The 26,024-nt window shown below is 42.9% G+C and overlaps 1 protein-coding gene across 1 annotated transcript in view; it reads right to left on the bottom strand.

Moving 5' to 3' along the window:
* SAMD4A (sterile alpha motif domain containing 4A) overlaps positions 1–26,024 on the bottom strand; it is a 348,043-nt gene that overhangs the window by 128,929 nt on the left and 193,090 nt on the right. Inside the window, exon 2 of the mRNA XM_030215023.1 lies at positions 8,893–9,405. Within this exon, the coding sequence (XP_030070883.1) occupies positions 8,893–9,405 (513 nt within the window). The remainder of the gene's footprint in view (positions 1–8,892; positions 9,406–26,024) is intronic.

The following is a 26,024-nucleotide window of genomic DNA, read 5'->3' as shown; positions in this document are numbered from 1 at the left end:
AAAGGTTCGTTTGCGGATTAATACCTTTCAAATACTTGAACGTCTGTATCATATCACCCCTGTTTCTCCTTTCCTCCAGGGTATACATGTTCAGGTCAGCAAGTCTCTCCTCATACGTCTTGTTACGCAAATCCCATACCATTCTCGTAGCTTTTCTTTGCACCGCTTCGATTCTTTTTACATCCTTAGCAACATATGGCCTCCAAAACTGAACACAATACTCCAGATGGGGCCTCACCAACGACTTATACAAGGGCATCAACACTCCCTTTCTTCTGCTGGTCACACCTCTCTCTATACAGCCCAACAACCTTCTAGATACAGCCACCGTCTTGTCACACTGTTTCGTCGCCTTCAAATCCTCAGATACTGTCACCCCAAGATCCCTCTCCCCGTCTGTACCTATCAGATTCTCGCCACCTAACACATACATTTCCCGTGGATTTCTATTCCCTAAGTGCATCACTTTGCATTTCTTGGCATTGAATTTTAATTTCACAAATACCCGACACGGGCCGTGTTTCGGCGTACAACCGCCTGCATCAGGGGTCAATAAACTCCTATCGATCAACTTGCAAACTGTGGTGCAAGAGGTAAGTGAAACAATCGGGGTAAAACTCCGTTAAAACTGCCGGGGAAAACCAGCGCAATCACTCCACACTACCTGAAGGCCCAGTGTTTGCTTTTTTTGTTTGCCTTGTTGTATTTGTATACTGTTTTCCCTCTCTTTTGTGATTGAATTTTAATTGCCAGACCTTAGACCATTGTTCTAGCTTCTTCAGATCCTTTTTCATGTTTTCCACTCCCTCCGGGGTGTCCACCCTGTCCCAAAATACCCCCTAACTTTATGCGGAAGATTAACCGGGCACCGGTCTGAAGGAAAAATTAATTCTTACCTGATAATTTTCTGTGAGACGGGCTCTTCTCAGGTATTTGGAGGTGACAAATGAATTTCGTCTTTCTGACCATCTCTTTGTCCTTTTTGGAGGCAGTAAGAAGGGTCATATGGCTTCCAAGGCCACCATAGCCCGTTGGGTGCGGGAGGCCATCTCTTCGGTCTACGTGGCATTGGGCAAGCAAGCCCCTGCGCAAATTCGTGCCCATTCTACGCGAGCTCAGGCTTCCTCCTGTGCAGAGTCCCGTTTGGGTTCTCTGCTAGATATCTGCAGAGCCGCTACATGGGCCTAGAGATGGGAATAACTAGTGAGGTAATTAAATTCGCCGATGACACAAAATTATTCAGGGTCGTCAAGTCGCAGGAGGAATGTGAACGATTACAGGAGGACCTTGCGAGACTGGGAGAATGGGCGTGCAAGTGGCAGATGAAGTTCAATGTTGACAAGTGCAAAGTGATGCATGTGGGTAAGAGGAACCCGAATTATAGCTACGTCTTGCAAGGTTCCGCGTTAGGAGTTACGGATCAAGAAAGGGATCTGGGTGTCGTCGTCGATGATACGCTGAAACCTTCTGCTCAGTGTGCTGCTGCGGCTAGGAAAGCGAATAGAATGTTGGGTGTTATTAGGAAGGGTATGGAGTCCAGGTGTGCGGATGTTATAATGCCGTTGTATCGCTCCATGGTGCGACCGCACCTGGAGTATTGTGTTCAGTACTGGTCTCCGTATCTCAAAAAAGATATAGTAGAATTGGAAAAGGTACAGCGAAGGGCGACGAAAATGATAGTGGGGATGGGACGACTTTCCTATGAAGAGAGGCTGAGAAGGCTAGGGCTTTTTAGCTTGGAGAAGAGACGGCTGAGGGGAGATATGATAGAAGTGTATAAAATAATGAGTGGAATGGATCGGGTGGATGTGAAGCGACTGTTCACGCTATCCAAAAATACTAGGACTAGAGGGCATGAGTTGAAGCTACAGTGTGGTAAATTTAAAACGAATCGGAGAAAATTTTTCTTCACCCAACGTGTAATTAGACTCTGGAATTCGTTGCCGGAGAACGTGGTACGGGCGGTTAGCTTGACGGAGTTTAAAAAGGGGTTAGATAGATTCCTAAAGGACAAGTCCATAGACCGCTATTAAATGGACTTGGAAAAATTCCGCATTTTTAGGTATAACTTGTCTGGAATGTTTTTACGTTTGGGGAGCGTGCCAGGTGCCCTTGACCTGGATTGGCCACTGTCGGTGACAGGATGCTGGGCTAGATGGACCTTTGGTCTTTCCCAGTATGGCACTACTTATGTACTTATGGGCTTTGGTCCATATATTCACTCATCATTATCGGGTGGATGTAGCAGCTCAGCAAGATGCGATGTTTGGCTTGTCGATGATTTCCTCTGGGTTGGGGGTGTCCCGCGCTACTTGAGGACTGCTTGGGTACATCCCACAAGTCTCTGGATTGATCTGTGGGACACTATGGAAGGAAAAATTAATTCTTACCTGATAATTTTCTTTCCATTAGTCCCAACAGATCAATCCAGAGCCTCCCCTGGGTTTACTATCTGTGGTTTTGTTGCGGTTGGTTAGTTTTTTTCGGGTTCCATTGTTCTGAATGTTCCTTCGTTTGATTAAAAAAATAAAATAAAATAAATAAATATAGAAGTGGTGGAAGTATGTTGGGCCATTGGTCTGACAATGTTAGGAGAGTTTTCTATTGTTTCCATTCCACTGCTTTGGTATCGTTCATACTGAGGTTCAGCTGGTTGCACAGGTCCACATATAGCAAACCTCGGAGGTTCTCTCTATCTCCACCTGCTGGTAGAGGGACACAACCCACAAGTCTCTGGATTGATTTGTGGGACACTATGGAATATCTTCTGCTGCCTGGTTAACTTGTGGGTTGGTGTTCATAGCTGAATATTCAATGCAAGGAGCTGGGCTTGCCCTGGTATTGAATATCTGGGGTTAGTTCAGCCTGCAGCTGGAAGTGGCTTACCAGTTGCTTAGTGATGTGGGCTGAATATTGACTTCTTAGGGGGTAATTCTCAAAAGGTCACCTAAAGTTAGGCGCAGGATGATCTACACTAAGGGGCCCTTTTACTAAGCGGCGGTAAGCCCATCGCAGGCTTACCACACGCCAATCTGGAGCTACTGATAGCCCAATGTAGTTCCACCCCAAGCATGCTGCATTTCTGGTAGTAATTGTTACCACTGGGTTAGCGTGGGAGCCCTTACCGTCGCCTCAATGGGTGGCAGTAAATGCTCACCCCCACATGGCCATGCTGGAAGAGCAATCTTACCGCATGGCCACATCTTTTTCGGCCTTTTTACCCACTGTAATAAAAAGAGCATCGGCGCCTGGCAAAAACAACCCCTGCCACTAGCGCAGGGTCCTTTGTACCCCAGCTCAGTAAAAGGGCCCCTAAGTGTGAATTCTATACGCGTGTAATTGCTATTATAGAATACAAATGTAAATCTGCAGTTACATGCCTAACTTTAATTCTCAAAACAAATCCCTCAGTCTATGGTACTGACGAAAACTCAAAAACCAAAAACCAAGACTCAATGTCTGCTTTAAATCCGGGCTAATTGCACTCCAGATTCAAAAATCTGCTGTTCAATACAAACAGAAATATCAAACATACCTTTTTATAAATGCGTATATATGTATATGTGATAAAGGGAGCCCTCAGCCAAAACACCACTTATTTTTGTAAAGAGGCAATGTGTTTCGTTGCCAAGTGGTATAGCACTTCATTCATCGGGCCTCCCTTTTATTTCATTTCTATATGTGCTATCACCCCTATATGTGCTCTAAAGATAAATATAAATCAAAATGTGAACTTATCTGAATAACGTGATGATGTCTTTTTGTTTCATAATTAATTGGCCTCCCCTTGAAGCTCAATGGCTGGTGTAAATGCTCACAATTATCTGTTGTTAGGGGCATACCTGCTAGTATTCTAGATCCCACACAAGTAAGTGCTGGGCATAGAGGCTGGTGAGCGCTATTTCACATTTGTTTGGGTGTGAGAGGGGGTCAGTGACCACTAGGGGATTAAGGAGGTCATCCCTGAATCCTTCCAGTGGTCATCTGGTCATTTAGGGCACGTGTTTGTGTCTCATTTGTTAGAAAAATAGATCTATACCAAAACGTTGAAGTTTTCACCCTAGACGTATTTGTATTGTTCCATTATGACTGTAAAACATCTAAGTGTAAGGCACGACCTCAGCTTGCCCTAATCCCGCCTTCAAAACATCCCAACACGCCCCGTTGTGATTTGCAGACAAAATGCTTAGATAGACGTCTGCAAAACAGGTTTCAAAAATACTAATTTGGACGTTTTGAGAAGAAATCCGTCCAAATGGTGCTTTATGACACTTTTTGGGGTTTTTTTCTCTTTCAAAAATGGGCCCCATGGTCTTTTTTGGCTCTTTGAAACTGTTGATGGAATTTGTGTGGTATGGTAAAACAAAGTTTGGGCTGCAGAATCTGCTCACCAGCTTCCAAACAGCATCTATATTTTCTGAAAGTTAACACACAAAGCTCTTCTTATCTGCACCTGTGGATGTCGTCTCACCTTGCTGGCAAAAGCACCAGCCAACTTTATAACACAGGAGCATAAAGAGATGGCTGGCCACAAAGTATGTGCTGGTTGCATCAGAATTTAAAAAAAAAAATACGATGTGTACATTTAACTTCAAAGTTAACTACATAAATTGGCCCTTTAAACAACTATATCTGTCTCTCACATGCTGTTCCTTATTGTACTGTAGAGCAGTAGCTAGTACTGTTTCTTTTAAAAGGTTTTATTATTTTGTACCACATTTAACTTCCTGCTGGAGCCTAGCTTAAAATCAACACTTTTTAGATTAACTTGATCTTCTTCACCCATTTTTCAGGTGAAGCTCCTAATGAAGCTTGAGTACAAGAACACTGTTCTGGATTACTACTACTACTACTACTTAGCATTTCTATAGCGCTGCCAGGGTTACGCAGCGCTGTACAAGTTTAGACAAGGGGAAGGACAGTCCCTGCTCAAGAGAGCTTACAATCTAAAGGTAATAAGCTATGTAGTCAGTGTAGGTATCAGGAATGGGGAAGGTGGTTAGGCGCCAAAAGCAAGGGAGAAGAGATGGGCCTTGAGTAAGGACTTGAAAATGGGCAGGGAGGGTGCACGGCGTATGGGCTCAGGAAGTCTGTTCCAGGCATATTGTGACAGATTATAATTGTGTGCTTCATTTGACACAGCCTTCCTCTTCCATTTCAGCAAACGTGCATGCACATATATCATTAATTATTGTGCAATGTAAGTATTTCAGTACCTGTTGTTCCTAGTTGAAAATTCTAGGGCTGCCTAATGCCTCACGGAGGGGTCTTTTTACAAAGGCACGCTGAAAAAAATGGCTTGTGGTAGTGTAGGCGTGGGTTTGGGGCGCGCGCCAATCCATTTTTTAGCGCGCCTGTAAAAAAGACCTTTTTAAAATTTTTGCAGAACATGGACGTGTGGCAAAATGAAAATTGGCTTGCGTCCATTTTGAGTCTGAGACCTTACCACCAGCCATTGATGTAGCGGTAAAGACTCACGCAGTAACCGGGTGGTAATGACCTATGCGCACCAAGTGCCACTTGGCGCACGTCCGCTACGCGTGCCCGAAAATAAAAAAAATATTTTTCAGTTGCGTGTATCGGCTGTGCGCTAAAAATGAAATGACCACAAGAGCCATGCGGTAGTTGGGCGGTAACTCCATTTTGGTGCGCATTGGGCACGCGTAGACGCTTACGCGGCTTAGTAAAAGGGCCCCTGATACTTTTAAACTTTATGAGAGATTATAATGAGTGAGCGCAAAAGCTTGTGAAAAACAAGCCCTCCTCACGTTTGGGTTTCAGCTTGAAAAGGTGCCATTTAAACAAAAGTGTGTGCGATAAAAGTCCTCATGGTAGCTCTCTTGGAAGCTTGTTACTATTTTACCATTTCTAGCTCCGTAGCAGATAGCAGAATGGTTGGGATGTGCAGGCATACATATACCTCACCTCATTAAAAAAAAAAAAAAAAAGGTTTCTGAGTGAGAATTCCAATCACAGTTAGTGAAGGAAATTAATGCAAGAAGCTCACCGTGGAATTAGATCCTTTACCATGCAGGTAGCTATTTATATCAGTCTAGTTACACCGCACTGTCACACCTAATATTCCACTGCTGGAGCTCTGGATGAGTTTGGCAAAAGACAGAGAGCATGAAAAGATGACGCCTATCAGCGTGTTCTGTAGACAAAGCTCACTAAGGTAACAGCCAGCTACTGGCACATAACTTTGGTGTCACACCATCTCAAACTGTGATATATCTGTACAGGGCACATAATTTTGCAAACAATTTGTGTCACTCTATCTGCGCTAGCATATAAAAGGGTACTTGTTGATTTAGCTTAGGAAATGAGACAGGAAGCCTGTAATATCAAACCTACTGTCACCGTTTCTTCTATTTATGGGTTCTCATTTGGCAAGTTAATAAGCTTTTACAGCAGGGATCACATTCTCTGCACAACTGCTAATATGCATCTCCTCTCTTTGAAAGCAAAATGGGAAGCCTTTATTTTGAATTTCACATATTAGGAAGGAAGGAGTGTGCCATCAAAGTTCATGCCATGGATTATTTAACATGCATTCAGAGCAGGATTAACCCCTTGGTGGACCTAGGCCACAAGTGTGTTATGATCCACATGATAACCGAAATACATTTTAACGCCCCAAAATGGAGCTCTATGTGGCTCTTTTTTTCAGAGGAAAACCAGCAGAGGACGAAGCAGAAGGTAAGTAGCGCTGACTGCTCAAGCCAGCTGGAGGATATTGCAGAAGGGGTGGGTAGAACAGACAGACTTCTGCAGTTAGCGGTGGCTCTGGCTCTGGTGCCCTCTGAATCCTCCCCCACCCCCCCATACACACACTCCCCCTATTCACACATACCCTGGAGGAAAGGAGAAACAAGGGTGATATGATACAGATGTTCAAATATTTAAAAGGTATTAATCTGCAAACAAACCTTTTCTAGAGACGGAAAGGCATTAGAACTAGAGGACAGGAATAGAGGTTGAAAGGGGGCACCAGGAAGTATTTTTTTCATGGCTAGGATGGTAGATACCTGGAATGCCCTCCTGCGAGTGGTGGTGGAGGTGAAAACAGTAATGGATTCAAAAATGCATGGGATAAACAGAAAGGGATCCTCTTTAGAAGGAATTAATCCAAAGAAGCTTAGCAGAGATTAAGAAGCAACATTGGTAATTGGGAAGCAAAGCCAGTACTGGGCAAACTTTTACGGTCTGTGCCCTGATCATGGCTGGATAGATTCAACTTCAGTTTCAGAAGTTGGAGAACAAGGCCAGTGCTGGGCAGACTTCTATGGCCTGTGCCCTGATCATGGCTGAATAGATATGGATGGGCTGGAGTGGAGCTTTGCAGGGGCTTTGATGTTAACTTCAGAAACATTAGAACAAGTGCAGTGCTGGTCTATGCCCTGAAAATGGCAAGGACAAATCAAGACCAGGTATACATATGAAGTATCACATACTATATGTAATGAGTTTATCTTGTTGGGCAGACTGGATAGACCATGCAGGTCTCTATCTGCCATCATGTATTTATTTATTCATGACATTTATATCCCACATTACCGCCAATTACGCATGTTATTATGCATCTTCCTTCTGCTAGCAGCTAACTTACCAGGGGAAAAACCTGTCTTTGGTGCCACTTTGGCCCTAGGCATGTATCTAGTTTGCCTATACCTTAATCCTGTCCTGTATGCATTATAACATGAGGATAAGCAGCTCTGACACAGACATATGCATATGACAGAACGCCAGCTATTTCCTCCTGCAAATAGATTAAACTGATTCTTTTGTGCTGACGTTTGCATACAATGTGATAAATAAGCAGTTGAGAGGGTATAAAAACTGTGTTAAAACAAATAATCCAACTAGCACCACCAGTATTAAGAAATGAACATGAAATATATAAATCAGCTTTTGGGTTTTTTTCATACCTAGTTTCCTCCTCAACTAAACTGTACAGTATCTGAGAATGAATATGAAAAGAAAGCTATAAAGTGGAAGGGAAGGAAATCAAACAAAAGTAAGTCAGAAGTACCAATTTTTACTGTCAAGACCTTTATGATTTTATAATTTTTATGATTTCCCCCAATGATGCTTTCTTAGAGAAAATGTATTTGATAAATAATTAGTATTGGTTTTAATAAGAACTGGAGCCAGAGAGAGAAAACTGACTGATCCATTCCTGGAGCACTTGGTTCAGCAAAACTTCAATCTGCGAATGTTTTGTTCTGCAATATGTTGTTTACCATATGAATATCATCCGTGAGTATGCAAAGAGACCCAGGTAATCGTTAACTCACAGAAGTAAAATCTACACAGCATTACAAAATATAGCTTTTCAGAACTATAATCTTCTGCTCATTAGTTAAAATACTCCTGAAAATGACTTGGGGCCAGTGGCATAGGAAGGGGGGGCGGTCCGCCCCGGGTGCACGCCGCTGGGGGGTGTCGGCTCCGCGCTGGTGCACTGCCCTCTCTGCTCCGGAACAGGTTACTTCCTGTTCCGGGGCAGAGAGGGCAGTGCACCAGCGCGGAGCCGACACCCCCCAGCAACGTGCAGTCGGGGCGGATCGGCCCTCCCGCTCGTCCCTCACCGCAGGTATGCGCTCCGGGGGGGGGGGGGGGGGTGCGCTCCAGCGGGAGGAGGGTGCGCAGCGGCGACCCACCCCGGGTGTCAGCTCCCCTCGCTATGGCTCTGCTTGGGGCTCTGTCCTAACCCAATAGCAATAGACTATTTTGAGTAATGTGGATACTAAATAAGATTTCCTCAGCCAGTCTAAAACTAGCTCATCTTCTAATGTTACCGAGCTGTGCAAGTGAACATTTTCTTGGGGAGAACATACCACAGAACCTTGCCATAAATGGTCAGTTTTCAGGTGTTCCTGCTGTACTTACTTGTGCTTGTGCTAGTCCCGATCGTATTGATAGTTGTGGGAACAGAAGACGAGGAGTAGATGTGTCCGTTTTCGCACCCTAGGTTTTTCTCCTGCCAGCTGGAGGCACTAATGCAAATCCCAGAGTCTCGAGAGTTCTGCCAACCATTCAGTTTATCATCAGAGTTTTGTCTTTGGTGATAATAATGTGTCTGCCCATAATCCAAAGAATCGGACCGACCTCTACTTTGGCTGCCAAACGTACCTGAGGTGCGATCTTCCAAGTGATTAAGCCACATAGCTAAAGCACTTCTGTCGTCCAAAGATGTAGCAGGGTGGATCAAAGCGTATGATAAAAGCTGTCTGCTCTCTTCTATATGTTGGTTGTGTTCAATTGAATGAGCCAGAATTTTAGGCAACAATTTCATGTACTCTGCTTTGGCTTCTCTGTTTCCTGGTTTCAGCAAAGGCAGGTGGGTTAATAACTGGGATATCACCTTCTCCTTCGATTCCTGTTGCCATTGGTTAATGATTGCTAGAAAAAAAAAAAGATTTTTTAATAAGACACAAATTGTAATTACTAGATATTAGTCAACACGCAAAACAGGCAAAAATTTATTTATTTTATATACTTGATATACATCCATTTAGAAAAGTAGAGGATCACAAATATTGCTGTGAACTAGGGTATACTGATAAAAGGTATTTTAGACAATAACTTAAATACCAAACATTGGAGACGCTTTAACAAATGGGCTTAACGCATTCCAACGGAAGACTTTCCCATGTGCTAATAAAATGTCTAAGTGGCAGCACTGAGACCATTTTAATTTTTTTTTTGCAGGTCTGATGCTAATTCTTACATTAGTGCACAGGTCTTGCAAAAATAATTACTACATGCTATATGGGAAGTGCTAAGTGCTCCCATGTTAAGTCAGCATTATCCAGTTAGCGTGCATTAATAGAAACAGAAAAATGTAGACAGATAAAGACCATGAGGGGCATAATCGAAAGGGATGCCGAAGTTTTGCTGAGGGTGTCCTCGCTAAACGTCCCGATGGAGGGGCGTGGAAACCCGTATTATTGAAACAAGATAGACGTCCATCTTTCATTTCGATAATATGGTCGGGGACGCCCAAATCTTGAAATTTAGGTCGTCCTTAGAGAAGGTCGTCCCTAGACTTGGTTGTTTCTGATTTTCAGTGATAATGGAAACCAAGGACATCCATCTCAGAAACGACCAAATGCAAGCCCTTTGGTCGTGGGAGGAGCCAGCATTCGTAGTGCACTGGTCCACCTTACATGCCAGGACACCAATCGGGCACCCTAGGGGGCACTGCACTGAACTTCATAAATTGCTCCCAGGTACATAGCTCCCTTACCTTGTGTGCTGAGCCCCCCAAAACTCCCCAAAACCCACTACCCACAACTGTACACCAAGACTTATACGGTCTGTGCCCTGAAGAGGACAGTACAAATAAAAAAGTAGCACATATGAATTTATCTTCTTGGGCAGACTGGATGGACCGTGCAGGTCTTTTTCTGCCGTCATCTACTATGTAATACCCCTTACGGGTGAAGGGGGCACCTAGATGTGGGTACAGTTGGTTTGTGGTGGGTTTTGGAGGGCTCACATTTACCACCACAAGTGTAACAGGTAGGGGGGGATGGGCCTGGGTCCGCCTGCCTGAAGTGCACTGCAGTACCCACTAAAACTGCTCCAGGGACCTGCATACTGCTGTGATGGACCTGAGTATGACATTTGAGGCTGGCATAGAGGCTGGCACAAAATATTTTGAAAGGTATTTTTTGAGGGTGGGAGGGGGTTAGTGACCACTGGGGGAGTAAGGGGAGGTCATCCCGGATTCTCTCCGGTCATCTGGTCAGTTCGGGCACCTTTTTTGTGCCATGGTCGTAAGAAGAACAGGACCAGGTAAAGTCGTCCAAGTGCTCGTCAGGGCCATCCTTTTTTTTCCATTATGGGTCGAGGATGTCCATGTGTTAGGCACACCCAAGTCCCGCCTTTGCTTCGCCTCCGACATGCCCCCGTGAACTTTGGTCGTCCCCGCGATGGAAAGCAGTTGGGGACGCCCAAAATCAGCTTTCAACCGATTTGGGTGACCCTGTGAGAAGGACACCCATCTTCCGATTTGTGTCGAAAGATGGGCGTCCTTCTCTTTCGAAAATGAGCCTGCATGTGGCCTATCCAATCTGCCCATCCATGCCACCTACTTTCCCTATCACTGCCTTAGAGATCCTATATACTTGTCCTAAGCTCTCTTGAATTCAGATCCTGTTTTCATCTCCACCACTTCCACCAGGAAGCCATTCCACAGATTTACCACCCTTTCCATGAAGAAGTATTTCTTCAGGTTACTTCTTAGTCTACCCCCTTTCACCCTCATCCTATGCCCCCTCGTTCCACAGCTTTCTTTCAATTGAAAGAGACTTGCCTCCAGTGCATTTATGCCACAAAGGTATTAAAATGCCTCTATCATATCTCCTCTCTCCCGCATTTCTTCCAGAGTATACATATTGAGATCTTTAAGTCTGTCCCCATATAGGAATTCACTAGCTGGATAACACTTCCATGCTTATTCCTGGCCCTTGACATACCCCCCCCCCCCTGAAAAGTTTTTAAAAAATTCTATAGCAAATAATTAGTGTGCGCCGACAGGCAAATTACTGCAAAACACTTTAATGCATTTTGAGGAAAGCCCTTTTCCCATGTTAAGCACACATTAGCATTTAACATGGTTTAGTAAAAGGGCTCTATTATTTTCTCAGTGCTTTAGGGCAGAGGTTGCATGAGATATTTATACACAATGTAGGCAGTGCATGCACATATACCTCGTATTGTCTCACTGCTGAAATTCTGAAAAGCAAACTGGCTGGCATCACTCAAGGACTGGATTGGGGATCCCTGATTTAGGACTAATTCATCTTGACATTTCAGCACCTACAGGGCTGGAGCCACAGCTACTAAACTGCAGTTATTAGTACGTAGGACCGATTTGAAACAAGCTGGCACACAACTACAGTAGAAAATAAATCTAGTTCCCCTCTTATGAAAGGTCAAAAATCACAGCCAGCACCGTCTCAACACCAATAAGGTCTTCTCAGGTATACATAGGTCTTTGCGTTTGGTGTTCCAAGGTTGTAGTTGGAACCAGAATACAGACTAATGAAAATTGAAAAGGATCACAAAACAAGGTAGCAAAAAAATGGTTTGATCTTAAAAAAAAGATATCATAATATTTATTAGATCCAATGACTTATGTACCCAAACATATCATTTTGGATTTGACACTCAATTAAATGCTACCAATCTGCAAAATTAGAGAACCAGGAAAAGCCTGCTAGACGACTCTAATAATATACAATGTAATTAAAGATAGGAAGAAATTAAAAACAAATTGCTACGAGGATCTTCAAAGTGACAGAAAATGTGTTAAAACACTCTTTGGTTAGCTGTACTAGCATTACTGCACAATGAAAAGGCAGTGTTTAAAACCTTGAAATGTTAGTAAATTACACTTAAATGGCTGTTTTATGATACCCCTTGTTCTCAATTTAATAACATTTACTCTAAAATCGTTCTTAGAAGTGCATTCAGATAATTTGTTCTGGAGAGAAACCAGTTGGTGTTAAAAACAAACACCCAGAAAGGTGTCTAAATAAGTCATGATACTCTCAACAACTCTGTCAAAAGCCTCCAAGACCAGTATTTACTAAACTGCATTAGCCATTGAAGACAGGAATTATCACATGCTAACAGCATATTAACTATTTAGGATGTGCTAATTTCCACGTAAAACAGCTAATAAGGAATTTGAAACTGGCAGAGAATTAATGCCACCTCCAGTAGTTAAGGCATAGCAGTGAAATTTTCTCTGCATAAATTACATGACAGCCCTCCCCAAAATTCAGGGGTTACAGATAGAGGTTCTGCAGTTAGCACATATTAATTTTGGCTACTAACATGTGGTAACTACAAAATCTTAATGCCTCGTAGTAAAAAGGGGTCAAAAAGAGAAGAATATCATCGGGTGGATGAGATGGGAAAGCAGACAGCAGGGGGAAGGCTGAGCAGTAAGGGCCTGTTTTCCTAAGGCTTTCTCCCATTCTCCCTGGTTCTATAAAGATCGTGGAAAAAATGCGTGTGCAAATTTAGGTGCAATCTGACTTGTGTGTGCAATTTAATTGAACAAGCCAATTAGTACCAATAATTGGCTTTTTAACGAACAAATTTTGGCACTAATTAGATTTAATAGGGACCAACATGCATAAAGTTAAACATGGGATCCGTGCCTAAAATTTACATGTGGTCCAAAAGGGGGGGCGTGGAAATGGGAGGGTCATGGATGTTTTGGGGCAGAACAGGGCTTTGAGTTGGTGTACTGCGCATAAATTTAGGCATGGGCATTTGCACTACGTTTTAAAAAACACTAGTGGAACAGACATGCTAATAACATGTAGCATTTACACCATCATTTTGAAATGGGTAAAGTTCCAAGTGTACATTCAGATGTATAACAATCCAATATTCAAATACAATTTACGTAGGTACCCCATACTTCAAAACTGGGTTATTTTGCATGTGCTTCAAAGTGTGTGAGTAATTTTGCAGTTAGATGTGCTACTGAAAAATTGCTGTTCGTGTTTAATGAGTTCAGTCAGTAAAATCAATATGCATTTGGCTCATATTCCTTTGGAAAGAAATATTTAAATAATTTAGGAGGTATTTTACTAAGGTGCGCTAGCATTTTTAGCTCGAGCTAAAACCAACTGGCACTAAATGCTGAGATACCTATAGGAATATAATAGGTGTAGGAATATAGGGCTAGATTCTATATATGGTGCCTGAAAAATCCGAAAATACTTAATTTCCATGCAGTGGATAGAACACACCTAGTGGATCGCCATATAACTAAATTTGGTAGCATCTATTTAGGCCACATTTTACTTGGTGTAAGTCCCAACACCTAAATTAGACACAGATCAAGTGTAATCAAGTGTGGTATTGTCATTCAAAATAGATCAGATTATGCCCAAGAAGCAGAAAAACAACTCAGCAACAGAGAGCAATATGTTCCATTGGAGTCAGATCCCATTGATGATTTACAGAAAGAAATTGCTGAGGCGGTAAACATAGCCTGTATGGCCAGCTACTTATCCACAAAAAGAAAGAGACTTTCTCAAGGTTAAATTTCCTACTTTTCCAACCATCTAAATTTTGCCTAAGATTCATAAATCTATTATGAATCTACCAGGAAGACCTATTGTTTCGGGTAAATGTAACTCCTATACATTTTGTGGCGTTTTTTTTATGTCCCTCTATTCCACAAATTAATTCATATGTCAGAGACTCTGTCCATATGATTGATCTTCTTGATGATTTTGATGGAGAACTTTCAGGGTTGTTGTTGGCCACGTTAGCTATTGTCTCTCTCTATACTAACACTTCCCAGTTGGAGGCTTTGTTGATCATTGAAAATATACTCAAATATCACACCAGCAATCGAAGGGTGGGTCTTATGAGAGTATAGGTGGTGCTTTTGCAATATCTTTAATGCAAGGAGGAAAAGACCACAGTAGCTCAACTATTGAAATCAAGAATTTTTGTTTGTATCTTGAGATCAAAATAACGTGCCATTCAGCACTTGAATTGTTGAGCGACTAGTGACTGTGAGATTGTGGCCAGATGAACTTGAACTAAACAGGATTTCCTGGCAGACACACTGGCATAGCTCCTGATGAAGCCTTAGCAAAACGGAGGCGCTCTGTTCAGCCAGATAAGTTGCTATGTTTTAGTCTATAAATGAAAACAATATGTGCTCAAAAACAGTCTTGATTGATGAATACTGATAAAGAATAGAGATCAACTGTTTAAATCTAATTGAAACGTGGAAGGAGGAGGATTTTTTAGACCTGAGAAGATATCACTCAACAGTTCACGTGCTGAATGGCATGTTATTTTGATCTTAAGATGCAAACAAAAATTCTTGATAGTTGATATTTCAGACTCTTTTACTAACACTTGCATAGTTTTGCTAGAGATTGATTTCACACGCACGTCACGCAGGGCCGGTCTTAAGCCGAGGCGACCGAGGCGGCCGCATAGGGCCCCGCGCTTAGGGGGACCCCCGCGCGGCACGCCTCAGTCAACCTCTTCCCGCCGCAAGGATCTTTATTTTCCTTTTAACTACCCTCCGTCGCCGCCTCGCCGGAATCCGAGCTTCACTGAAAGCGCTCCTCCTCTCCCGAGTCCCCCCGATGTCTCTAGCAGAACTGGAGCTCTTCCTGATTCGTTCATTCTCAGTGTCCCGTCCTCGAGGGCGGGACACTGAGAATGAACGAATCAGGAAGAGCTCCAGTTCTGTTGCGTTCTGCTAGAGACGTCGGGGAGACTTGGGAGAGGAGGAGCGCTTTTAGTGACGCTTGGATTCCGGCGATGGAGGCGGGTAAAGTTAAAAAAAAAAAAAAACGAAGAGCCATCCTTGGTTGGGGGGTGAAAAAGAGGGCGCCAGGGCGGGCAGGCAGTTGAACGTGGGAGGGGGGGTAAGGGAGAGAGGACCTGGACATGGATGCCAGGCCTCAGGGAGAGAGGGTAATGGCTGGATAGGGATGATGAATGGAGGGGCAGGGGAGAGGAGCATGGATGGGAGAGGGCTCAGGGAGAGATGGGAATGGCTGGATAGGGATGATGAATGGAGGGGGCAGGGGAGAGGAGCATGGATGGGAGGGGGCTCAGGGAGAGATGGGAATGGCTGGATAGGGATGATGAATGGAGGGGGCAGGGGAGAGGAGCATGGATGGGAGGGGGCTCAGGGAGAGAGGGGAATTGCTGGATAGGGATGATGAATGGAGGGGGCAGGGGAGAGGAGCATGGATGGGAGGGCAGGGCTCTGGGAGAGAGGAGAAATTGCTGGACATGGAGGGCAGGGGAGAGAGGAGAAATGTTGGGCAGGAATGGAGGGAAGGAAAGACAAAGGAAGGAGATACACATGGAGATGGTAGACAGGACACATAAGGACACAGGAGGATGGTGGACATGGTGAGAGAAAAAATATCAAATGGAAAGAAGACACTGCATAAAACAGAAGACACTGGGACCAAAGCGAATAGAAAAAAACAAATGATCAGACAACAAAGGTAGAAAAAAGTATTTTATTCAGAATGTATTAATTGGAATATGTCAGCTTTAGGAAATGTGCATCTGTGATATTTTGCATGTAAGTTTCAATTTTTCTAATATTGCTGCATGCTGAGTCTGACTTCTTGAGGTAACTTTCCAGTTTTGCCTTCGTATCTGTTGTGTCGTGTGTTTTTCATGTGTAATCAAGGTGCAGTATCCTGCTAGCATTTAGCATTTGCAGCCCTTTTTATTTTGTTTTTTTCACGAGGTAGTGTATTGGTGTTTTAGAGCCTGGTGTAATTACAGTGCTGTCTTTCCACTCATAAGGTTGTAGCTCGTCCTGTCCTTGGAATTAGTGCTGTTATGATTTGGTAAGGTTATGAGTGTGTTTTTGCACAAGTTTGTGTATAATGTTTTGCAGTGGAGAGATTGTGTGTCCGCACCTCTGACCCCCCCGGGGTTATGAGAATTGGAACTACTAATTGTAGTGGACTTGAACTGAATAATTTCGGGGGGGGGGGGGGGGGGGGGTTCATGATAGCATTGTGCTTATTATTTCAATCAGTTTTTCTGTACAAGTTTAGCTTGGGCTGGGGGCGGGGCTAGGATGGGGCCCCACCAAATTGGTGTACATAGGGCCCCGCACTTGCTAAGACCGGCCCTGCGCACGTGATAAGCCTTATTTTGAATCAGTACCATGTTTAAAGATAGGCCAGTAACGCGTACATAAGAACATAAGACTAGCCTTACTGGATCAGACTAATGGTCCACCTAGCCCAGTATCCTGTTTCCAACAGTGGCCAATCCAGGTCGCAAGTAACTGGCAGAAACCCAAATAGTAATCAAGAAACAGGGAAGAAATATGAAACGTGGCAGGCCCTAATACATAAAAGTAAATATTCATTGAAACTCTAAAGAGAATGGTGTTTTGTCAGGTTACTGCTTGTTGGCAGTTTGACAGTGCATGCGACTACTCCATTATTTAGGGGCCCTTTTACTAAGCCGCGTAAGCGTCTACGCGCGCCCAACATGCACCAAAATGGAGTTACCGCCCGACTACCGCATGGCTCTTGCAGTAATTTCATTTTTGATGTGCGTCCAATACGCGCGACTGAAAAATAATTTTTATTTTCGGACATGCGTAATAGACGTGCACCAAGTGGCATTTGACGCGCGTAGGTCATTACGACCTGGATTCTTTACAGCTAGGTTATTGGCTGGCAGTAAGATTTCAGACCCAAAACGGACGTGTGGCAATTTTGATTTTGCCGCACATCCATTTTCTGCAAAAAAAAAGAGGCCTTTTTCACAGGCGCACTGAAAAATGGATTGGCGTGCGCCCAATACCCGCGCCTACACTACCGCAAGCCATTTTTCAGTGCGCCTTTGTAAAAGGACCCCTTAATGTGCTGGGTCCTTTCTATTCTTTTGCTATCTTTGGCAAATGATTGATGTTGAATTATATGCTTTGATTTGGAATAGCTGTGCGCTACAAGAGATCTTCTGGCTTTTTTCTCTGTTATCGTCTGATGCTGTTGTGTCTTTAGAGAGTTTATTCAATCAATATTTACTTTAATGTATTAGGGTCTGCCATGTTTCAGATTTCTTCCGTTTCTTGATTATTGTTTTGAAATTTTTGAAGATGTATAGGTTCCCCTTTTTTTTTGCTTTAGAAACCCAAATAGTAGCAAGATTCATGCTACCAATCCCAGGGCAAGCAGTGGCTTTCCCATGTCTATCTCCATAGCAGACATGGGGAAGCCACTATGAACTGCAGTTATGCGCAATGGGGGGGGGGGACTTTATATATGGCGCCTAAAAAATCCGCACGGAAAATATTTCCACCTAAGCATATTCTATAAGTAGTGCCTAGATTTAGGCGCGGTATATAGAATACACTTAGTTGACACCCTATCGTCTAAATCTATGCGCCTCCATTTACACCACCGAAAACATGGTGTAAATCCTGGAGCATAGATTTAGGCACAGAGGACCATATTCTAAAAAAACGCACATAAATTTTGGAATGCCCATGAAACGCCCATTTCCCTTCCCATATCCGTGCCCCCTTTTGCCTGTGCGCATTAAAACTTAAGTGCTGTGCATTACAGAATATGCTTAGCAATTTTTGTGTGTAAATTTCAATTATTGTCAATTAGTGCTCATTATTGCTTGTTAAGTGCTGTTAACCACGCTGATTTGCTTAAGTCAATTAAGTTAAACGCGTTGTTATAGAATACTCATGGATTTCGGCATGGAATGCTAGGCATACTACATAGAACCTGGGGGATTATTGCTGATATAGAATTTGTGCTTAGCATGTATCATCCTGGTGCCAAACTTTAACTTTAGGTAACCTGTAGAGAGCTACCTCCATAGTGTCTTGGTGACACTGGAGCCAGCCAGATTCTCAGCACATCCACCGTGAATATGCATGAGATAAATGTGCTTATTTATTGTAGATACCCTGAATATATAACCAGTTGTGAGAAACCCTATAGCCAGGGCTGGATTTAAGATACTGGTGTTCATAGGCAGGACCAGAGAGAGGTTTCTTTCCCAGAGATCACAACACATGGTGTTAAAGCAACCAGACTCCGTTTCATGTTTAGCACAGGTGTTTGACAACTTCAAAATTTGGTATCCCAGGCAGTTGACTGTGTAGCCTGAATTTAGGTCTGCCAGTACCTGTTATGGTATGCCAGAATAGTTGTTAAAAGGAGTAATACCCCTGCAGGAAAAGCACCACTAAGTCCTTCTGAATGTGAAGCTTAAATAACTGTTTAAATATAGAATAAGGTTGTGTTTTGTGGTGTTCTATGACAGAATGAAGGAAGACAGCTTGATGCGAGCAACTTTCCCGTTTCCCAGAGTAAAAAATAAAAATTCAAATAGGTTAAATCACTCTCAGAAGTTATGAAATTTGCAAAGCAGCAGCAGTGCTCTGGACCAAAATTAAACTAGTGTAATGCATGAATAAATGCATTCAGGTATAAGAGTTATCTTAAGTAAAGCAGTGTGTGGATCTGAGTGAATAAATACTTGTGGGTAGACCTCTGGGTGAAGCAGACAGGAGCTGAAGGTATTAATAGGGTATTTATGCTAGCCCTTTTTCTCCTGTGTGGTCCAAAAATCTTCTCTTTTACCAGGCCAAGATGAAACTACTTTTCTACTGATTCTGGAAGTCTGGCTTTCCAGAAGTTGCAATTCAGCTTTTCCCCACTAGTCGTCCTCCAGAGTCCAGAAAGAATTTGTTGAATTGAGATGGGAAAAAAAAAATAGACAAAATAACTAAGCTGCAGAGAAATGTTCAGATACAGGACATAATTCTTAGAATCTTGAGAAAATGTTGTTCACTATTTATTCAAGTGTAATTTAAACATGAACAAATAACTGGATTTGATAGGACTTCTAGATGCAGCCACAGTTATGGAGAAATTACTTGAAGAGGGGAACGGACATCAAATTCACAATGTTGTGCACCTCACCCAGGAAAATTTCAGCTGATGCAGCTCTTCAGAGAACAAGTCTATCACGGAAGGAATAGCAAGTGCAGCAGTTATGGAAAATACTCCAGATACTGCTGGGTTTGCTTATACTCACAGATTAGCTAACCACAACAGCAGACAGATAGAAGTGTCTGGAATCCACCCACTGACAGAACATGCTGCGGTATAACTGGTAAAGCCACTGCAAACCTAATTAATAAAGGTTACTTAGTGCCATGCACATGGAATGGGGCAAAAACGTATAAATCAGCTGTACTGAGATGTTATGAGAAAGCAAAAGATCTTAAAATCGATCCATTGCTTTTCCTTTACTTGCTCTTTTTTCACTTAACTCCGCTCTCAGGGTGAGATATAGCAATTGGAAACTTAAGATACAGTGACCAGCTCCTCTCTCATCATCCCTCCCACAACTCTCCTATAAAAATTCACATGACCTCTCCTTTTAAAACAAGGGATCCCACTACATGGGCTGCAGCTAAGAAAGCAAATAGATTGTTAGGTATTATTAGGAAAGGAATGGAAAACAAAAATGAGGACATTATAATGCCTTTGTATCGCTCCATGGTGCAACCGCACCTCGAATATTGTGTTGAATTCTGGTCACTGCATCTCAAAAAAGATGTGGAGGGGCATTTTCGAAAGGGACATCCAAGTTGCGATTTGGATGTCTTGGCAAAATGGCGAAATCCAGGGGCAGGGAAACCTGTATTTTTGAAACAAGATGGACGTCCATCTTTCTTTGCAAAAATACCATCAGAGACGTCCAAATCCTTAAATTTGGATGTCCCTAGATATGAATGTTTCTGATTTTTGGCGATTTTCGAAACCAAAGACGTCCATGTCAAAAACGTCCAACTGCAAGCCATTTGGGCGTGGGAGAAGCCAGCATTTGTAGTGCACTGGTCCCCCTGACATACCAGGACACCAACCGGGCACCCTAGGGGGCACTGCAGTGGACTTCATAAATTGTTCCCAGGAACATTGCTCCCTCACCTTGTGTGCTGAGCCCCCCAACCCCCCCACCCAAAACCCACTACCCACAACTGTACACCACTACTATAGCCCTTACGAGTGAATGGGGGCACCTATATATGGGTACAGTAGGTTTGTGGTGGGTTTTGGAGAGCTCGCTTTTTCCTCCACAAATGTAACAGGTAGGGGGGGGGGGGTATGGGCCTGGGTCCGCCTCTCTGAAGTGCACTGCAGTACCCACTAAAACTGCTCCAGGGACCTGCATGCGCTGTCATGGACCTGAGAATGACATCTGAGGCTGGCATAGAGGCTGGCACGGCATATTTTTAAAGATGTTATTTGAGGGTGGGAGGGGGTTAGTGACCACTGGGGGAGTAATGGGAGGTAATCCCTGATTCTCTCCGGTGGTCATCTGATCATTTCGAGCACCTTTTTGTGCCTTGTAAAAGAAACATGTCCGGGTGAAAACATCCAAGTGTTCATCACGGACATCCTTGTTTTTTTCGATTATGGGTCAAAGACTTCCAAGTGTTAGGCACGGCCAAGTCCCACCTTCACTACACCTCTGACACGCCCCCTTGAACTTTGGACGTCCTTGCAACGGACTGCAGTTGGAGACGTCCTAAATCGGGTTTCGATTATATGATTTGTGCGTCCCTGGGAGAAGGACATCCATCTTCTGATTTATGTTGAAAGATGGACTTCCTTCTCTTTCGAAAATGAGCCCAATAGTGGAATTAGAAAAGGAACAGAGAAGGGTGATGAAAATGATAAAGGGGATGGGACAACTTCCCTATAAGGAAAGGCTAAAGCAGCTAGGGCTCTTCAGCTTGGAGAAAAGACAGATGAGGGGAGATACGATAGAGGTCTATAAAATAATGAGTGGAGTGGAACAGGTAGATGTGAATCACTTGTTTACTCTTTCCAAAAATACTAGGAGTAGTGGGATGCAATGAAGCTACAAAGTAGTAAATTTAAAACAAATCAGAGAAAATATTTATTCACTCAACGTGTAATTAAACTCTGGAATTTGTTGCCAAAGAATGTAATAAAAGTAGTTAGCTTAGCAGGGTATAAAAAAGGTTCGGGTGGCTTCCTAAAGGAAAAGTCCATAGACCATTATTAAAATGGACTTGGGGAAAATCCACTGCTTATTTTTAGGATAAGCAGCATAAAATGTAATGCACTGTTTTGGGATCTTGCCAGGTAATTGTGACCTGAATTGGCCACTGGAAACAGGATGCTGGGCTTGATGGACCTTCGGTCTGTCCCAGTATGGCAATACTTATGTACTTATGCAAGATAATTTCCATTTGACACACCCTAAAATTCTTCATGATGAGAACACAGCATTAGTAAGATGGATCAGGGGATACAATTACACAGAAACGTAGAAACAGAAAAATGTAGGCAGATAAAGACCATCTGGCTGATATTCAATGCTATTTAATCGTCCAGGAATGGCTCCTGGTCAGTTAAATATCACTTAGCCGGCTGAGCAAAAATATCAAGTGTGGGATATCCGGTTATCTCTACTGAATATTAGCGCTTTGTGCATACCCTCAGCTTCTAAATAGTGGTTGTATTCTGGATTTGCACACGCTGCTTAATTAGTTAACAAGCCAATCAGCATTGATAATTGCCAATGAAGAAGCAATTATTGACACTAATTGGCATTAAATAGAATTTACCTACACAGCTTTCTAAGCGTATTCTGTAACGTGTTGCGTATAAATTCTAAGTCGCATAGTTGAAAAGAAGGCATGGACGTGTGTGTGGAATGGGCGGGTCACGGACGTTTCACATATCTACGCGTATTGTTACAGAATACACCAGCAACATGCCTAATTTATGCATCGGGATTTATACCAAGTTTTACTTGGCACAACTGCCTGTGACTAAATTTTTATTAGTAGTAGTAGGATTTATTTACTACCTTTTTGAAGGAATTCACTCAAGGCAGTGTAAAGCAAGAATAAGTCAAACACAAGCAATAGACAATTACAGCAGTAAAAGTATTCAAACAGCAATACACAGTACGGCATAGTATGCTACATTACAATGCCAACACAATACACAATAAAACATTTTAATAGACAGTGTAGGGTATAAGCAACGATGGAACATATAGATAGATAAGATAGAGTAACAGGAGTAAGAAAATAAGGGACTAGTTAAAGACAGTGCAAATGAGGTCAAAAACATTATGCTTGAACATTATCTTGGCTAGGGTAGGAGTGGATAAACATGTTCTGCTATAATATGTGCAGCTGGTGTCATTTACTTCTTCTGTTAAAAGTCTGGTTGAAGAGCCAAGCTTTCACCTGCTTTCTGAAGTAGAGATAGTCTTGTTTTAAGTGAAAGCTTTCAGGGAGTGCACTCTAGAGTGTGGGGGCTACTCTGGAGAAGGCTCGCTGGCGGGCATCACATTGTGTGATGTCCTTTGGAGAGGGTGTGGTTAGGGATACTCCTTGGGAGGACCTTAATGACCTTGAAGGTGTATAGAGGGAGATCCTACTACTACTACTTATCACTTCTATAGCGCTACAAGGCTCCGAGGGAGAGAGAAAGAAGTTGTGTCAGAAGGGACGGGGTGCCAGAGAAGGAAACCTTCGGGGTTGTTGGTGGGCGACCTCAGAGGTGGTCAGAAAGCCTCTTAAGTGGAGGGGGACGATGGCTGAGATCAGTGACCTGGACCGGCAGATAGAACAGCTGCGCCGCTGCGAGCTCATCAAGGAGAGTGAAGTGAAAGCACTCTGTGCCAAAGCTCGGGAAATCTTGGTAGAAGAGAGCAACGTGCAGAGAGTGGACTCACCAGTCACGATTTTCACCTTTTAATCGGCGTTACCCATCTGCCTACCAGCTGACGTTTTTCTGGGCGGAGTAACGTGACCTGCACGTCACTATCTCCAATCAAAAGCAAGTTGAATCTTATTTAAACTGAGTAGCAGCGGCGCTCGTGCTGCAAAGAGATCTGAGATAATTGGACTGAATGTGAGCTTTTAAAGCTGTTTAAACTGTGGCAAAGTGTTTTTATTTTGCTTTGTATTTTATATGTTTAGATTTTCACCTTTTAATCGGCGTTACCCATCTGCCTACCAGCTAAAACCTAGTCTAAAGAAAGCCTCATTGGATCCCTTATTACCTTCTAACTATAGACCAGTCTCTAATCTTCCTTTTCTATCCAAAGTTATAGAGACAGTAGTATTTAGACAGTTGCAAACTTATGTAGATTCAAAAAATTTGTTACATCCCAGACAATCGGGTTTCAGGAAAGGTCACAGTACAGAGACTATTCTGACTTCACTGTTAAGTGAAATCCATGCAAAATTAGAACTCGGTTATATTGCCCTGGTAGTTTCATTAGATTTGTCTGCGGCCTTCGACCTAATCAATCACAACTTACTCATTGATAGATTGAGTGAGATTGGTATTTCAGGGACAACTATGAAATGGTTTATATCCTTCCTAACGAATCGTTCATTTAAAGTAGTTCAGCAGCAATCCTGTTCTACATCCTACAACTTATCATGTGGAGTTCCTCAGGGCTCGGTCTTATCTCCACTACTGTTCAACCTATTCATCAGTCCCCTGGCGCTCCTCATTCAAACAATGGGTATAAGTTTTTACTCATATGCAGATGATTTTTTGCTTATCCATTATGTTAGACCATCAAACATAGATCTTACACCCATTCAAATATGCTTGGATAAAGTAGCAGACTGGTTGACAACACATCAGCTGGTACTGAACCCGGATAAGACTACTACATCTTGGATAGTAGGGCAAGGCACATATCCCTCTGTGGTACCTGTGCTATTTGGTCAGAATATTCCAACAGTTAAGTCTTTTAGATATCTCGGGGTCATTATTGATTCCGCATTGACCTTTGAGGAACAAGTATCCGATGTAGTGAAAAAATCTTTCTTTCATCTGAGACGGCTTCGGTCAGTCAGAAATTCAATAAGTAAGGACTCTCTCAAAACGCTGACATCGGCATATATTACTTCACGTTTAGACTACTGTAACATTGTATATGCTGGGATTACTCAAGCAAACTTAAAGCGATTACAAAGAATTCAAAATACAGCAGCACGTATGATCTGTAGGGCCCGGAGGGATGATCGAGCAACACCTTTATTGCATCATCTGCACTGGCTCCCGGTCGAAGCAAGAATAAAGTTTAAGGCTCTTGTCCTGACACACAAAGCCTTTCACACATTAAACCCTAGCTACTTGTCGAATTTAACAATCCCCTACACCGCTATGCGAACTCTCAGATCCCTAACAGATAACAGGTTAGTCATTCCCCCTCTTACTAAGGCTAGATGGGAATCTACACGGAGATCGGCTTTTTTCTACCTGTCACCCTCCCTTTGGAATAGCCTTCCAAAGGAGATCAGATTAGAGAAATCTTATCTCCATTACCGAAAACTTCTGAAAACCTCTCTCTTTATAAGCTACGTAGAACAGAACTTAGCATAATGAGATAAGGTCAAAAAGACAAAGAAAAATGGGATAGCTTAACTGGATATTAGATTTTTAACTTGTATTGATTTATTATGTAGTTTATCTTGATTGCTGTGCTTTCCTGTCATGAATGGAATTCCTATGTCTGTTTATTTGTATATACCAATTTTTTTATATATATGTAAACCGTTCTGTTTTGCAGATGCAATAAGATACGGTATATAAATTAACATAAATAAAATAAAAAATAAATAAAAAACATGAAAAGACAGTCCCTGCTCAAAGAGCTCACAATCTAAATAGGACAGACAAACAGACAGAACTAAGAGGTAAGGGAATTAAAGAGGTGGGGATAAAAGGGTACAGGGCAAGTGAGTAGTGGTTAGGGGTCAAAAGCAGCGTTAAAGAGGTGGGCTTTTAGCCTGGATTTGAAAACGGCCAAAGACGGGGCTAGACATACAAGCTTGGGAAATCTATTCCAGGCATGAGGTGCAGCAAGATAAAAGGAATGGAGTCTGGAGTTAGCAGTAGAGGAGAAGGGGACAGACAAGAGAGATTTATCCACAGATCCTGTTCTTCAAGTACTCTGGGCAATTTCCTTTAAGGGCCTTGAAGGTCATAGAGTTTTAAATTTGGCTCTGTATTGTACTGGTAGCCAGTGAAGTTTATGCAAAAATGGTGTGATGTGGTAAACCTTTTACAACCTTCTATTAATCTTGCTGTAGCATTCTGAATCAATTGGAGCTGGTGCAAACCGGCTTGGCTGGAACAGGATTCTCAAACAGGATTTAGGATTCTCAAACAGGATTGGCTGGAACAGGATTCAGGATTCTCAAACAGGTTTGGCTGAAATGGGCTTCGCTTGGCTTGATTGGAACCGGATTATGGAATGGAGTTGGCTTGGCTTGACTGGAACAGGATGCTGGAACGGACTTGGCTTGGCTAGAATGGGCTTGGCTTGACTGGAACTGGATTCTGGAACGGGCTTGGCTGGAACAGGATTCTGGAACGGACTTGGCTTGGCTTGACTGGAACAGGAGTCTGAAAGGGCTTGGCTTGACAGAG

The sequence above is a fragment of the Microcaecilia unicolor genome, chromosome 9 (genome assembly GCF_901765095.1).
Source record: "Microcaecilia unicolor chromosome 9, aMicUni1.1, whole genome shotgun sequence".
Lineage (NCBI taxonomy): Eukaryota > Metazoa > Chordata > Amphibia > Gymnophiona > Siphonopidae > Microcaecilia > Microcaecilia unicolor.
This window is presented reverse-complemented; position numbering and strand designations above follow the sequence as displayed.